This window comes from Carcharodon carcharias (assembly GCF_017639515.1).
Source record: "Carcharodon carcharias isolate sCarCar2 chromosome 29 unlocalized genomic scaffold, sCarCar2.pri SUPER_29_unloc_9, whole genome shotgun sequence".
Taxonomy (NCBI): Eukaryota; Metazoa; Chordata; class Chondrichthyes; order Lamniformes; family Lamnidae; genus Carcharodon; species Carcharodon carcharias.
The window spans coordinates 33,210-48,044 of record NW_024470682.1 but is presented as its reverse complement, the minus strand read 5'-3'; the positions used below and the strand labels follow the sequence as shown (position 1 = coordinate 48,044).

The 14,835-nt window shown below is 42.8% G+C and overlaps 1 protein-coding gene and 1 long non-coding RNA gene across 2 annotated transcripts in view; both read right to left on the bottom strand.

Moving 5' to 3' along the window:
• LOC121274116 (sialic acid-binding Ig-like lectin 12) overlaps positions 1-14,835 on the bottom strand; it is a gene marked incomplete at its 5' end in the record, with an annotated part of 49,179 nt that overhangs the window by 1,818 nt on the left and 32,526 nt on the right. The window contains 4 exons of the mRNA XM_041181279.1: positions 4,957-5,061; positions 5,572-5,656; positions 6,612-6,717; positions 14,328-14,624. Of these exons, the coding sequence (XP_041037213.1) occupies positions 4,957-5,061; positions 5,572-5,656; positions 6,612-6,717; positions 14,328-14,624 (593 nt within the window). The remainder of the gene's footprint in view (positions 1-4,956; positions 5,062-5,571; positions 5,657-6,611; positions 6,718-14,327; positions 14,625-14,835) is intronic.
• On the bottom strand, positions 5,624-9,648 carry LOC121274129. Its single transcript, XR_005942173.1, has 3 exons — positions 9,373-9,648; positions 6,516-6,612; positions 5,624-5,656 (listed from the first exon to the last, which is right to left on the bottom strand). It is a non-coding gene; the product is annotated as an uncharacterized LOC121274129 (long non-coding RNA).

Sequence of the window (14,835 nt, the reverse complement as noted above, 5' to 3'; positions counted from 1 at the left end):
GTTTGATTATTGATTCTGAATGTGGTTTGATTATTGATACTGAACAGGGTTTGATTGTTAATATTGAATGGGGTTTGATTATTGATACTGAACAGGGTTTGATTATTGATACTGAACAGGGTTTGATTATTGATTCTGAACGGGATTTGATTATTAATACTGAACGGCGTTTGGTTATTGATACTGAACGGGGTTTGATTATTGATACTGAACGGAGTTTGATTATTGATACTGAATGGGGTTTGATTATTGATTCTGAACGTGGTTTGATTATTGATACTGAACGGGGTTTGATTATTGATACTGAACCGGGTTTGATTATTGGCACTGAACGGAGTTTGATTATTGATTCTGATCGGGGTTTGATTATTGATTCTGAACCGGGTTTGATTATTGGCACTGAACGGAGTTTGATTATTGATTCTGATCGGAGTTTGTTTAATGATACTGAATGGAGTTTGATTACTGATGCTGAACAGGGTTTGATTGTTAATTCTGAATGTGGTTTGATTTTTGATACTGAACTGGGTTTGATTATTGATTCTGAACGGGGTTTGATTATTGATACTGAACGGGGTTTGATTATTGATACTGAACGGGGTTTGATTATTGAATCTGAACGGGGTTTGATTATTGATACTGAACGGGGTTTGATTATTGATACTGAACGGGGTTTGATTATTGATTCTGAACGGGGTTTGATTATTGATACTGAACGGGGTTTGATTATTGATACTGAACGGGGTTTGATTATTGATACTGAACGGGGTTTGATTATTGATACTGAACGGGGTTTGATTATTGATACTGAACGGGGTTTGATTATTGATACTGAACGGGGTTTGATTATTGATTCTGAACGGGGTTTGATTATTGATACTGAACGGGGTTTGATTATTGATACTGAACGGGGTTTGATTATTGATACTGAACGGGGTTTGATTATTGATACTGAACGGGGTTTGATTATTGATACTGAACGGGGTTTGATTATTGATACTGAACGGGGTTTGATTATTGATACTGAACGGGGTTTGATTATTGATACTGAACGGGGTTTGATTATTGATACTGAACGGGGTTTGATTATTGATACTGAACGGGGTTTGATTATTGATACTGAACGGGGTTTGATTATTGATACTGAACGGGGTTTGATTATTGATACTGAACGGGGTTTGATTATTGATACTGAACGGGGTTTGATTATTGATACTGAACGGGGTTTGATTATTGATACTGAACGGGGTTTGATTATTGATACTGAACGGGGTTTGATTATTGATACTGAACGGGGTTTGATTATTGATACTGAACGGGGTTTGATTATTGATACTGAACGGGGTTTGATTATTGATACTGAACGGGGTTTGATTATTGATACTGAACGGGGTTTGATTATTGATACTGAACGGGGTTTGATTATTGATACTGAACGGGGTTTGATTATTGATACTGAACGGGGTTTGATTATTGATACTGAACGGGGTTTGATTATTGATACTGAACGGGGTTTGATTATTGATACTGAACGGGGTTTGATTATTGATTCTGAACGGGGTTTGATTATTGATACTGAACGGGGTTTGATTATTGATACTGAACGGGGTTTGATTATTGATACTGAACGGGGTTTGATTATTGATACTGAACGGGGTTTGATTATTGATACTGAACGGGGTTTGATTATTGATACTGAACGGGGTTTGATTATTGATACTGAACGGGGTTTGATTATTGATACTGAACGGGGTTTGATTATTGATACTGAACGGGGTTTGATTATTGATACTGAACGGGGTTTGATTATTGATACTGAACGGGGTTTGATTATTGATACTGAACGGGGTTTGATTATTGATACTGAACGGGGTTTGATTATTGATACTGAACGGGGTTTGATTATTGATACTGAACGGGGTTTGATTATTGATACTGAACGGGGTTTGATTATTGATACTGAACGGGGTTTGATTATTGATACTGAACGGGGTTTGATTATTGATACTGAACGGGGTTTGATTATTGATACTGAACGGGGTTTGATTATTGATACTGAACGGGGTTTGATTATTGATACTGAACGGGGTTTGATTATTGATACTGAACGGGGTTTGATTATTGATACTGAACGGGGTTTGATTATTGATACTGAACGGGGTGTGATTATTGATACTGAACGGGGTTTGATTATTGATTCTGAACGGGGTTTGATTATTGATACTGAACGGGGTTTGATTATTGATACTGAACGGGGTTTGATTATTGATACTGAACGGGGTTTGATTATTGATACTGAACGGGGTTTGATTATTGATACTGAACGGGGTTTGATTATTGATACTGAACGGGGTTTGATTATTGATACTGAACGGGGTTTGATTATTGATACTGAACGGGGTTTGATTATTGATACTGAACGGGGTTTGATTATTGATACTGAACGGGGTTTGATTATTGATACTGAACGGGGTTTGATTATTGATACTGAACGGGGTTTGATTATTGATACTGAACGGGGTTTGATTATTGATACTGAACGGGGTTTGATTATTGATACTGAACGGGGTTTGATTATTGATACTGAACGGGGTTTGATTATTGATACTGAACGGGGTTTGATTATTGATACTGAACGGGGTTTGATTATTGATACTGAACGGGGTTTGATTATTGATACTGAACGGGGTGTGATTATTGATACTGAACGGGGTTTGATTATTGATACTGAACGGGGTTTGATTATTGATACTGAACGGGGTTTGATTATTGATACTGAACGGGGTTTGATTATTGATACTGAACGGGATTTGATTATTGATACTGAACGGGGTGTGATTATTGATCCTGAACGGGGTTTGATTATTGATACTGAACGGGGTTTGATTATTGATACTGAACGGGGTGTGATTATTGATACTGAACGGGGTTTGATTATTGATACTGAACGGGGTTTGATTATTGATACTGAACGGGGTGTGATTATTGATACTGAACGGGGTTTGATTATTGATACTGAACGGGGTTTGATTATTGATACTGAACGGGGTTTGATTATTGATACTGAACGGGGTTTGATTATTGATACTGAACGGGGTTTGATTATTGATTCTGAACGGGGTTTGATTATTGATACTGAACGGGGTTTGATTATTGATACTGAACGGGGTTTGATTATTGATTCTGAACGGGGTTTGATTATTGATACTGAACGGGGTTTGATTATTGATACTGAACGGGGTTTGATTATTGATACTGAACGGGGTTTGATTATTGATCCTGAACGGGGTTTGATTATTGATACTGAACGGGGTTTGATTATTGATACTGAACGGGGTTTGATTATTGATACTGAACGGGGTTTGATTATTGATACTGAACGGGGTTTGATTATTGATACTGAACGGGGTTTGATTATTGATACTGAACGGGGTTTGATTATTGATACTGAACGGGGTTTGATTATTGATACTGAACGGGGTGTGATTATTGATACTGAACGGGGTTTGATTATTGATACTGAACGGGGTTTGATTATTGATACTGAACGGGGTTTGATTATTGATACTGAACGGGGTTTGATTATTGATACTGAACGGGGTTTGATTATTGATACTGAACGGGGTTTGATTATTGATACTGAACGGGGTTTGATTATTGATACTGAACGGGGTTTGATTATTGATACTGAACGGGGTTTGATTATTGATACTGAACGGGGTTTGATTATTGATACTGAACGGGGTTTGATTATTGATACTGAACGGGGTTTGATTATTGATACTGAACGGGGTTTGATTATTGATACTGAACGGGGTTTGATTATTGATACTGAACGGGGTTTGATTATTGATACTGAACGGGGTTTGATTATTGATACTGAACGGGGTTTGATTATTGATACTGAACGGGGTTTGATTATTGATACTGAACGGGGTTTGATTATTGATACTGAACGGGGTGTGATTATTGATACTGAACGGGGTGTGATTATTGATCCTGAACGGGGTTTGATTATTGATACTGAACGGGGTTTGATTATTGATACTGAACGGGGTTTGATTATTGATACTGAACGGGGTTTGATTATTGATACTGAACGGGGTTTGATTATTGATACTGAACGGGGTTTGATTATTGATACTGAACGGGGTGTGATTATTGATACTGAACGGGGTTTGATTATTGATACTGAACGGGGTGTGATTATTGATACTGAACGGGGTTTGATTATTGATACTGAACGGGGTTTGATTATTGATACTGAACGGGGTTTGATTATTGATACTGAACGGGGTTTGATTATTGATACTGAACGGGGTTTGATTATTGATACTGAACGGGGTTTGATTATTGATACTGAACGGGGTTTGATTATTGATACTGAACGGGGTTTGATTATTGATACTGAACGGGGTTTGATTATTGATACTGAACGGGGTTTGATTATTGATACTGAACGGGGTTTGATTATTGATACTGAACGGGGTGTGATTATTGATACTGAACGGGGTGTGATTATTGATACTGAACGGGGTGTGATTATTGATACTGAACGGGGTTTGATTATTGATACTGAACGGGGTTTGATTATTGATACTGAACGGGGTTTGATTATTGATACTGAACGGGGTGTGATTATTGATACTGAACGGGGTTTGATTATTGATACTGAACGGGGTGTGATTATTGATACTGAACGGGGTTTGATTATTGATACTGAACGGGGTTTGATTATTGATACTGAACGGGGTGTGATTATTGATACTGAACGGGGTGTGATTATTGATACTGAACGGGGTGTGATTATTGATACTGAACGGTGTTGGGTGTGAGTTTGGTTGGGTTTGAGAGTGACTGTATAAAACATTGCAGATACAGGACTGGAGCAGCCATATCAATAACCAGGCTACTGGAGCAGCTGAGAGGCTGGGGATCCTGTGGTGTGTGACTCACCTGATTCCTCAAAGCCCAACCACGCTCACAGTTTTCATAAACAGGACCTGGATATTCATCAACACGATGGTTCGATTTGATTCCTGCTTTCCCCTCGCCTCTCTTCTGTAATAGAGATGGAAATGGACAGAGGGACAATCAACATGATGTGTATTCGGTGTTGGGTTTGATTATTGGGGAGAGAGTTCCAGATTTCCACTCCCCTTTGTGTGAAGAAGTGCTTCCTGACATCACCCCTGAACGGCCTGGCTCCAATCTGAAGTTCCAGCCCCCTTGTTCTGGACTCCACCCGACCCCCACCACCCACCCCCACCCGAGAAAGTAGCTTCTCTCTATCAACCCTATTGAGTGTTTAATCATTTTGAACCCCTCAGTTAGATCACTCCTTAATCTCCTAGACCGGAGGGAATATAATCGTAGAGTGTGTGTAACCTGTCTGCATAATCTAACCAGAAAGATGTTCTGTACAACAGACTTGAGCCTCACACCCAGATCTCAATAATCAGTAGAAATCTTTCAAAGTCATCGATCATTGGAATCTGTCTTTATAAATTCACAACATCAAAATGGACGGTGTTGGTCGCGGAAATGAATTCCAATCGTTCCGTTACTTACCCAGGACCTGTCCGACTGCTCGCCTGGGGAGGAACTGCCCACATGCTCTGCTTGGGCTGAATGACCTCTTCCTGTGCTGCTCCCTCTGTGTATTTAATTAGAAAGGGTTGATGTGTCTCTGTGAATCAAATCAGGAATTGGGGAACAATTGTGAAAACCCTTTCATTGAAACGTAGGCCTTAGTGTTGTGTTGTAAACAAACTGTTAACCCTTTGTGTCCTGACTCTGTGACATGAATCCTGTGTAACTCTGAGCAGTCGGTGAGCGAGTTTCAATTCACTGCTCACTCCAGGTGATGAGGTGAATCTTCTGAAGGAGCAGATGTTGCTCAGCGCTCCTTAAAAATGTGAGAGACTGAACAATGTGTAAGAGGATGAGAGAAAGAATGAGAAGGAGAGCATTAGTGGAGACTGGAGAGAAAGTGAATGAGAGATTGAATGAGAAGGAGAGCATTAGTGGAGATTGGAGAGAGAGTGAATGAGAGAGAGAATGAGAAGGAGAACATTAGTGGAGATTGGAGAGAGAGTGAATGAGAGAGAGAATGAGAAGGAGAGCATTAGTGGAGATAAGAGAGAGAGTGAATGAGAGAGAGAATGAGAAGGAGAGCATTAGTGGAGATAAGAGAGAGTGAATGAAACATGGAAAATGGAAAGAGATTGCATTCACTAACAAAAGAAAGGTTTTCATTTATATAGCAGCTTTCACGTCCTCAGGAAGTCACAAGGTATTATGTGGTCCGGGTCAACACTGCCAGTTACAGGACTGAGTTGTGAAACAGTGAGTATTGGATGAGATGTTAAACAGTGAGTGAACATCAAAGCTCTTCAGGGGCTGTGAAGGGTTTTGGGTTGGAAAAGGTGCTATAGAAATGCAAGTTCTTTCATAAAGGAGAGAAGGTTGAAGAAAACATGTTCAAAAACAACCAATTAAACCTTCACACTAACTTTCTCACACACTTGAAGATGAAGAATCCACTCAGTCCAACACTCAAACAGATTCCAGCTCCAAGCAATCCTGCTTTCCATTCATTGGAATCTCACCCTGTAAAATCAGCCAATGAATGACTCAGTACAGTTTGAGAATGGTTCCCTATGTACATGTAGTAATTCTGAACTTGTGAAGTGATATCGTCAATGCATGAAAGGTCTATACGAAAAACATTTATCTATGTAATATTTATTGATAATATCCATGTACATGCAGGTTTCTATAAGGCGGATTCACATATAACAGAGGTGCAAAGCTGCTGAGGTGACACACAGGAGTACATACACGCCAAACAGCGGAAACAACATGCTATAGACAGAGCAAAGCGATCCCACAACCAACGAGTCAGATCTAAGCTCTGCGGTCCTGCCACATCCAGTCATGAATGGTGATGGACAATTAAAGATCTAACAGGAGGAGGATGTTCCACAAATATCCCTATCCTTAATGATGGGGGAGCTCAGCACATCAGTGCAAACGACAAGGCTGAAGCATTGGCAACCATGTTCAGCCAGAAGTGCTGAGTGGATGATCCATCTCGGCCTCCTCCAGAGGGTCCCAGCATCACAGATGTCAGCTTTCAGACAATTCGATTGACTCCACGTGACATCAGGAATCCGCTGTTGATACTGGATACAGCAAAGGCTATTGGCCCTGGCAACAACCCGGCAACAGGAAATAATGTGGCTACAAGAGAGGGTCAGAGGCTGGGAACTCTGTGTTGAGTAACTCACCTCCTGACTCCCCAAAGCCTGTCCACCATCAACAAGGCACAAGTCAGGAGTGTGATGGAATAATCTCCAATTGCCTGGATAAGTGCAGCTCCAACAACACTCAAGAAGCTCGACACCATCCAGGAGCAGCTTGTTTGATCGACAGCTCATCCACCAGCATAAACATTCATACCCTCCACCACTGGCACACAATGGCAGCAGTGTGTGCACCATCTACAAGATGCGCTGCAGCAACTCACCAAGGCTCCTTCGACAGCACCTTCCAAACCCTTAACCTCTTCCACCAAGACAGTTCCAATTCAGTGTGGTGTGTGACTTGGAGGCGAACTTGAGGTGTTGATCCTCCATGAGACTTGGAAATTTATCGGCCGTTCCTTCACCATCGCTGGGTCAAAATCATGGAACTCCCTCCCTAACAGCACTGTGGGTGTACCTACACCACATGGACTGCAGTGGTTAAAGAAGGCAGCTCACCACCACCTTCTCATGGGGAAGATACAGAAGTGCAAAAATTTCTGGCCTTGTCAACAATACCCACATCCCATGAGCTAATAACAAGAGAACGTTCAATTCTGTGTAACTCACGTTCCACAGTGATGGTTATGAACCCCTCCACTGCTCCGTGTTCATTCTCTGCCACACACTGATAGTCTCCAGTGTCCCTGGATGTAACGTGAGGAATCACCAACCACAGCTCATTGTTGGAACTTGTTCTGTTCCTTGGGACATTAAGATGTCGCCATGTCAGGTTAGAAGCTGGGAAGCTCTCGACAGAGCAGATTATCTCTGTAGAATTCCCCTCAATTATATTGATCGATGAAGCGTTAATCATATTAAGCCAAGTAAATGAGAGATTCTATGGTGCATCTAAAAACAAATAAAGTTTTCATTGTGAGCAAACACAGTGCACAGCAAGACTCCAGGTATCATCTCTCTCCATCTGGTATCTATGTGCATGTCAAGGCTTCTATCCCCATTATAATTTTCTATGTCACCATTTGTAACAGACACTGCCAGTGTGTTCCTTTTTGCATATTCATGGGAAGTGGGTGTCACTGGTTAGACCAGCATTTATTACCCATCCCTAATTGCCCTTGAGGAGGTGGTGGTGAGTTTTTCACCTGCACAGAATTCCCAGCCTCTGACCTGCTCCTGTAGGCACAGTATTCATGGCCGGTCCAGTTAGGTGTTTGGTTAACATCCCCCAGGATGTTGATCGTGGGAGATTCAGCGATGGTAAAGTGATTGAATATCATGGGGAGATGGTTAGATTCTCTCTTGTTGGAGATGATCACTGCCTGGTCCTTGTGTGGCGTGAACATTACTTATCATTTCACAGCCCAAGCTGAGTGTTGTTCAGCTCTTGCTGCATGTGGATATGTAAACTGTCACGCTGTAATTACAGCCTTCCACCAGAGGAGACACTGTCGGGCTAGAAGAAAAGAAAATGTCTCTAACATCATCAGGATGTTTATGGGGATTTGACTGTTGATGAATTGCTTTAGAATAATGGGGTATTGAGTGATAAACCTACAATTCTCTGTGCAGGGGGCTGCTCGTCCAATACAGGGTCTTGTTCAGCTGATGTCGTCAGTGTTTCAGAGCAGAATCTGGAGCAAAACTCCAGTGCAGCACAGGGAGAACAGACAATTCACACATGTCTGTGTGTGTGTGAGCAAGCACACGTGTGATTCTGTATGTATGCTTCTGTGTGTGAGCATACAGGTGTGCACACCTGTGCAGACATGGGATTAAATATGAACGCATGTTTGCGTGCACCTATTTGTGTGTACGTGTGTGTGTGTGTGTGTGTGTGTGTGTGTGTGTGTATGTGTGTGTGTGTGTGTGTGTGTGTGTGTATGTCTGTGTGTGTGTTTATGTGTGAGTGTGTGTGTGTGTGTATGTGTGTGTGTATGTGTGTGTGTGTGAGTGTGTGTGTGTGTGTGTGTATGTGTGTGTGTGTGTGTGTGTATGTGTGTGTGTGTGTGTGTGTATGTGTGTGTGTGTGTTTATGTGTGAGTGTGTGTGTGTGTGTGTATGTGTGTGTGTGTGAGTGATGTTGAAGTTTGCAGTAACTCACGTTCCACAGTGATGGTTATGAATCCCTCCACTGATCCATGTTCATTCTCTGCCACACACTGATAGTCTCCAGTGTCCCTGGATGTAACGTGAGGAATCACCAACCACAGCTCATTGTTGGAACTTGTTCTGTTCATTGGGACATTAAGATGTTGCCACGTCAGGTTAGAAGCTGGGAAGCTCTCGACAGAGCAGATTACCACTGCAGATTTCCTCTCAATTATATTGATCGATGAAGCATTAATCATATCAAGAGAAGTAATTGAGAGATTCCTTGGTGCATCTAAAAACAAATAAAGATTTCACTGTGAGGAAGACTCAATGCTTCGTCTCTCTCTATTTGGTGTCCATGTGCATTTCAAAGTATCCTCCCCATTATAAGTTCCTATGTCAACATTAATGATGGTCACTGCATGTATTTTTCTATTTGTACATTCAAAGGAAGTGGGAGTCGCTGGTTAGGCCAGCATTTATTACCCATCCCTAATTGCTCTTGTGAAGTGTATTTACGACCGAGATAGATAGATGCTTGATAGGTAAGGGGATCAAAGGTTACGGGGAGAAGCTGGAGAATGGGGTTGAGAAACTTATCAACCATGATTGAATGCTGAAGCAGACTCGATGGGCTGAATGGCCTAATTTCTCCTCCTTTTCCTTATGGTCTTATTGTCTTATAGAAGGTGGTGGTGAGTTTTTCACCCCCACAGACTCCCCAGCCTCCAACGTGCTCCTATAGCCACAGTATTTATGGCCAGTCCAGTTAGTTGTTTGGTTAACATCCCCCAGGATGTTGATCGTGGGAGATTCAGCGATGGTAAAGTCATTGAATATCAAGGGGAGATGGTTAGATTCTCTCTTGTTGGAGATGATCACTGCCTGGTACTTGTGTGGCGTGAACATTACTTGTCATTTCTCAGCCCAAGCTGAGTGTTGTTCAGCTCTTGCTGCATGTGGATATGTAAACTGTCACGCTGTAATTACAGCCTTCCACCAGAGGAGACACTGTCAGACTCAAAGAAAAGAAAATGTCTTTCACATCATCAGGATGCTCACGGGGATTTGACAGTGGAGGAATTGCTTTAGAATAATGGGGTATTGAGTGATAAACCTACAATTCTCTGTGCAGGGGGCTGCTCGTCCAATACAGGGTCTTGTTCAGCTGATGTCGTCAGTGTTTCAGAGCAGAATCTGGAGCAAAACTCCAGTGCAGCACAGGGAGAACAGACAACTCACACATGTCTGTGTGTGTGTGAGCAAGCACATGTGTGATTCTGTATGTATGCTTCTGTGTGTGAGCATGCAGGCGTGCACACCTGTGCACATGTGGGATTGCACATGAATGCTTGTTTGTATGCATGTGTGTGTGTATGTGTGTGTGTATGTGTGTGTGTGTGTGTATGTGTGTGTGTATGTGAGAGTGATGTTGAAGTTTGCTTTAACTCACATTCCACAGTGATGGTTATGAACCCCTCCACTGCTCCATTTTCATTCTCTGCCACACACTGATAGTCTCCAGTGCCCGTGGATGTAACGTGAGGAATCACCAACCACAGCTCATTGTTGGAACTTGTTCTGTTCATTGGGACATTAAGATGTCGGCACGTCAGGTTAGAAGCTGGGAAGCTCTCGACAGAGCAGATTATCACTGTAGAATCCCCTCAATTATATTGATTGATGAAGCGTTAATCATATCAAGAGAAGTAATTGAGAGATTCCGTGGTGCATCTGAAAACATATAAAGATTTCATTGTGAACAAGGCTCCACGCTTCATCTCTCTCTATCTGGTGTCTGCTTTCATTTCAAGGTATCTTACCCATTATAATTACTATGTCAACATCTATAATGGTCACTGCCGCTGAGTTTCTTTAGGGACATTCATGGGAAGTGGGTGTCACTGGTTAGGCCAACATTTATTACCCATCCCTAATTGGCCTGGAGAAGCTGGTGGTGAGTTTTTCACCCCAACAGATTTCCCAGCCTCTGACCTGCTCCTAAAGCCACAGTTACTATGGCCCGTCCAGTTAGTTGTTTTGTTAACATCCTCCAGGATGTTGATCGTAGGGGATTCAGCAATGGTAAAGTGATTGAATATCAAGGGGAGATGGTTAGATTCTCTCTTGTTGGAGATGATCACTGCCTGGTACTGGTGTGGCATGAACATTACTTGTCATTTCTCAGCCCAAGCTGAGTGTTGTTCAGCTCTTGCTGCATGTGGATATGTAAACTGTCACGCTGTAATTACAGCCTTCTACCAGAGGAGACACTGTCAGGCTAGAAGAAAAGAAAGTGAATATCACATCATCAGGATGTTCACGGGGATTTGACAGTGGAGGAATTGCTTTAGAATAATGGGGTATTGAGTGATAAACCTACAATTCTCTGTGCAGGGAGCTGCTCGTCCAATACAGGGTCTTGTTCAGCTGATGTCGTCAGTGTTTTAGAACAGAATCTGGATCAACACTCCAGTGCAGCACAGGGAGAACAGACAACTCACACATATCTATGTCCAAAGCAAAAATAGCTGGAAAAACTCAGCAGCTCTGGCTGCATCTGCAGAGAGGAACACAGTTAACGTTTCGAGTCCGTATGACTCTTCAACAGAACTAAGGAAAAATAGAAAAGAGGTGAAATGTAAGCTGGTTTAAGGGGGAGAGGAGTTGGACAGGTAGAACTGGATAGAGGGCCAGTGATCGGTGGAGATTTCCAAAAGAGGTCATAAACAAACGGACAAAGAGGTGTTGATGTTGGTGATATGAGTTAAGAAATGTACTAATTGTGATATGAAGGGTAGAAAGCTGGACGAGCAAGTGACAGATAGCCCTACTGTGGTGGGGTAGGGGGAAGGGATTGAAGAAGGCTAAAAGTTAAAACAAGGGATGTCATTAAATTTAAAAATAATAATAGAAATGGGTGGGAAAAGAAAAATATATTTTAAAAATCTGTAACTTATTAGAAAAAATTGAATAAGAAAGGGGGTGGGGATGGAGGAGAGAGTTCATGATCTGAAATTGTTGAACTCAATATTCAGTCCGGAAGGCTGTAAAGTGCCTGGTCGGAAGATGAGGTGCTGTTCCTCCAGTTTGTGTTGAGCTTCACTGGAACAATGCAGCAGGCCAAGGACGGACATGTGGGCGTGAGAGCAGGGTGGGGTGTTAAAATGGCAAGCGACAGGGAGGTTTGGGTAATGGTTGTAGACAGACCGAAGATGTTCATCAGAGCGATCAGCCAGTCTGTGTTTGGTCTCTCCAATGTAGAGGAAAACACATTGGGAGCAGCGACTGCAGTAGATTAAATTGAGGGAAGTGCAAGTGAAGCGCTGCTTCACCTGGAAGGAATGTTTGGGACCTTGGACGGTGAGGAGGGGGGAAGTAAACGGGCAGGTGTTGCACCTTCTACAATTACATGGGAAGATGCCATAGGTGGGTGTTGAGGTGATGGGGGTGATGGAAGAGTGGACCAGGGTGTCTTGGAAGGAATGGTCCCTATGGAATGCCGACAGGCGGGGTGAAGGGAAGATGTTTTTGGTGGTGGCATCATGCTGGAGTTGGCAGAAATGGCGGAGGATGATCCTTTGAATGCGGAGGCTGGTGGGGTGAAAAGTGAGGACAAGGGGGACCCTACCATGGTTCTGGGAGGGAGAAGTAGGTGATGGGCCGGACACGGTTGAGGGCCCTGTCGGTTAAGGAAGAAGGAAGACATGCCAGAAAAATTATTATCACAGATGTCTGTGTTTGAGCAAGCAAGCACAGGTGTGAATCTGTGTATGTATGCTTCTGTGTGTGAGCATGCTGTTGTGAACACGTGTGCACATGTGGGGTTGTACATAAATGCTTGTTTGTGGGCACGTGTATGTGTGTGTGCGCGTGTTGTGTGCGCATGTTGTGTGTTTATGTTTGTGTGAGTGATGTTGAAATCTGTGTACACTCACATTCCACAGTGATGGTTATGAACCCCTCCGCTGCTCCATGTTCATTCTCTGCCACACACTGATAGTCTCCAGTGTCCCTGGATGTAACGTGAGGAATCACCAACCACAGCTCATTGTTGGAACTTGTCCTGTTCATTGGGACATTAAGATGTCGCCACATCAGGTTAGAAGCTGGGAAGCTCTCGACAGAGCAGATTATCACTGCAGAATTCCCCTCAATTATAATGATCGATGAAGCGTTAATCGTTTCAAGAGAAGTAATTGAGAGATTCTGTGGTGCATCTAAAAACAAATAAAGATCAGTTAACTTACCCTGACTGTGAAGCACTTTGAGAGACCCTGAGAATGTGAAAGGTGTGATATCAATGGTGGTTCCATCACCACAAAACACGTTATCAAGGCAGACACTTCAGTCCTGTACTAAGGGAGTGCTGAACATTTGGAGGGTCAGTACTGAGGGAATACTGCACTGTAGGAGGGTCAGTTCTGAGCGAGTGCTGCACTGTCAGAGCGTCAGTTCCGAGGGAGTGCTGCACTGTCGGAGGGTCAGTTCTGAGGGAGTGCTGCACTGTCGGAGGTTCAGTACTGATATTGTGCTGCATTGTCGGAGGGTCAGTACTGATATTTTGCTGCACTGTTGGAGCGTCAGTACCGAAGGAGCGCTGTGCTGTCAGGGGGTCAGTGCTGAGGGAGTACCACAGTTTCAGAGGTTCAGGACTGAGGGAGTGCTGCACTGTTGGAGGGTCAGTACTGAGGGAGTGCTGCACTGTCAGAGGGTCAGTACTGAGGGAGTGCTGCACAGTCAGAGGTTCAGTATAGAGGGAGTGTTGCACATTCGGAGAATCAATATTGAGGGAGTGCTGCACTGTCGGAGAATCAGTATTGAGGGATTGCTGCAGTGTCAGAGTTGAATTTCTATCAGTTAAAGACTACTGACTTGTTGTTAAGCACAATGCAGTTGTGGGATCTTGTTGTGTATGATGTAGGCCTTTCAAGATAATATAGAATGAAGGGTGTCCGTTCTTACATTGCACAGTTAGTACGAGGGTCCGCTCCGAAGAAACAGATGGATATCTCACTCTGCAGCTGAGAGTGTGTCCGTGGTGTTTGAGTGATGGGATGAGGGTCAGAACAGAAGTATAGGTCAGAGTGACACCATGCTGAGTTACAGTGTTTGAGACTGATCCAGGTACGTCAGTGGGAGTGTCCCAGGTTAAGACAGGTGCTGCTGTTCCATTGCACGTTGTGTTGAAGGTGCAGCTTACATCCACACGCTTTCCTGCAATAATTTCAGCAGGGAATATTGTGGGTTTATCTGGGAAATCTAACAGACAGAGAATGGATCCTTTTAGAGAAATATAACGTGAAGCATCAGTTCAAATAGAAATCACAGTCTCACAACAGAAAGCACTTTTACAAGGATGATATCAGAACTGAGAGATTACGATGATCAGAAAATACTTTTAAACAGGATTAGGTAGATTGATGGGAGTGGATAACCTGATAACATTGATGGACACAGTCAGTATATTTAA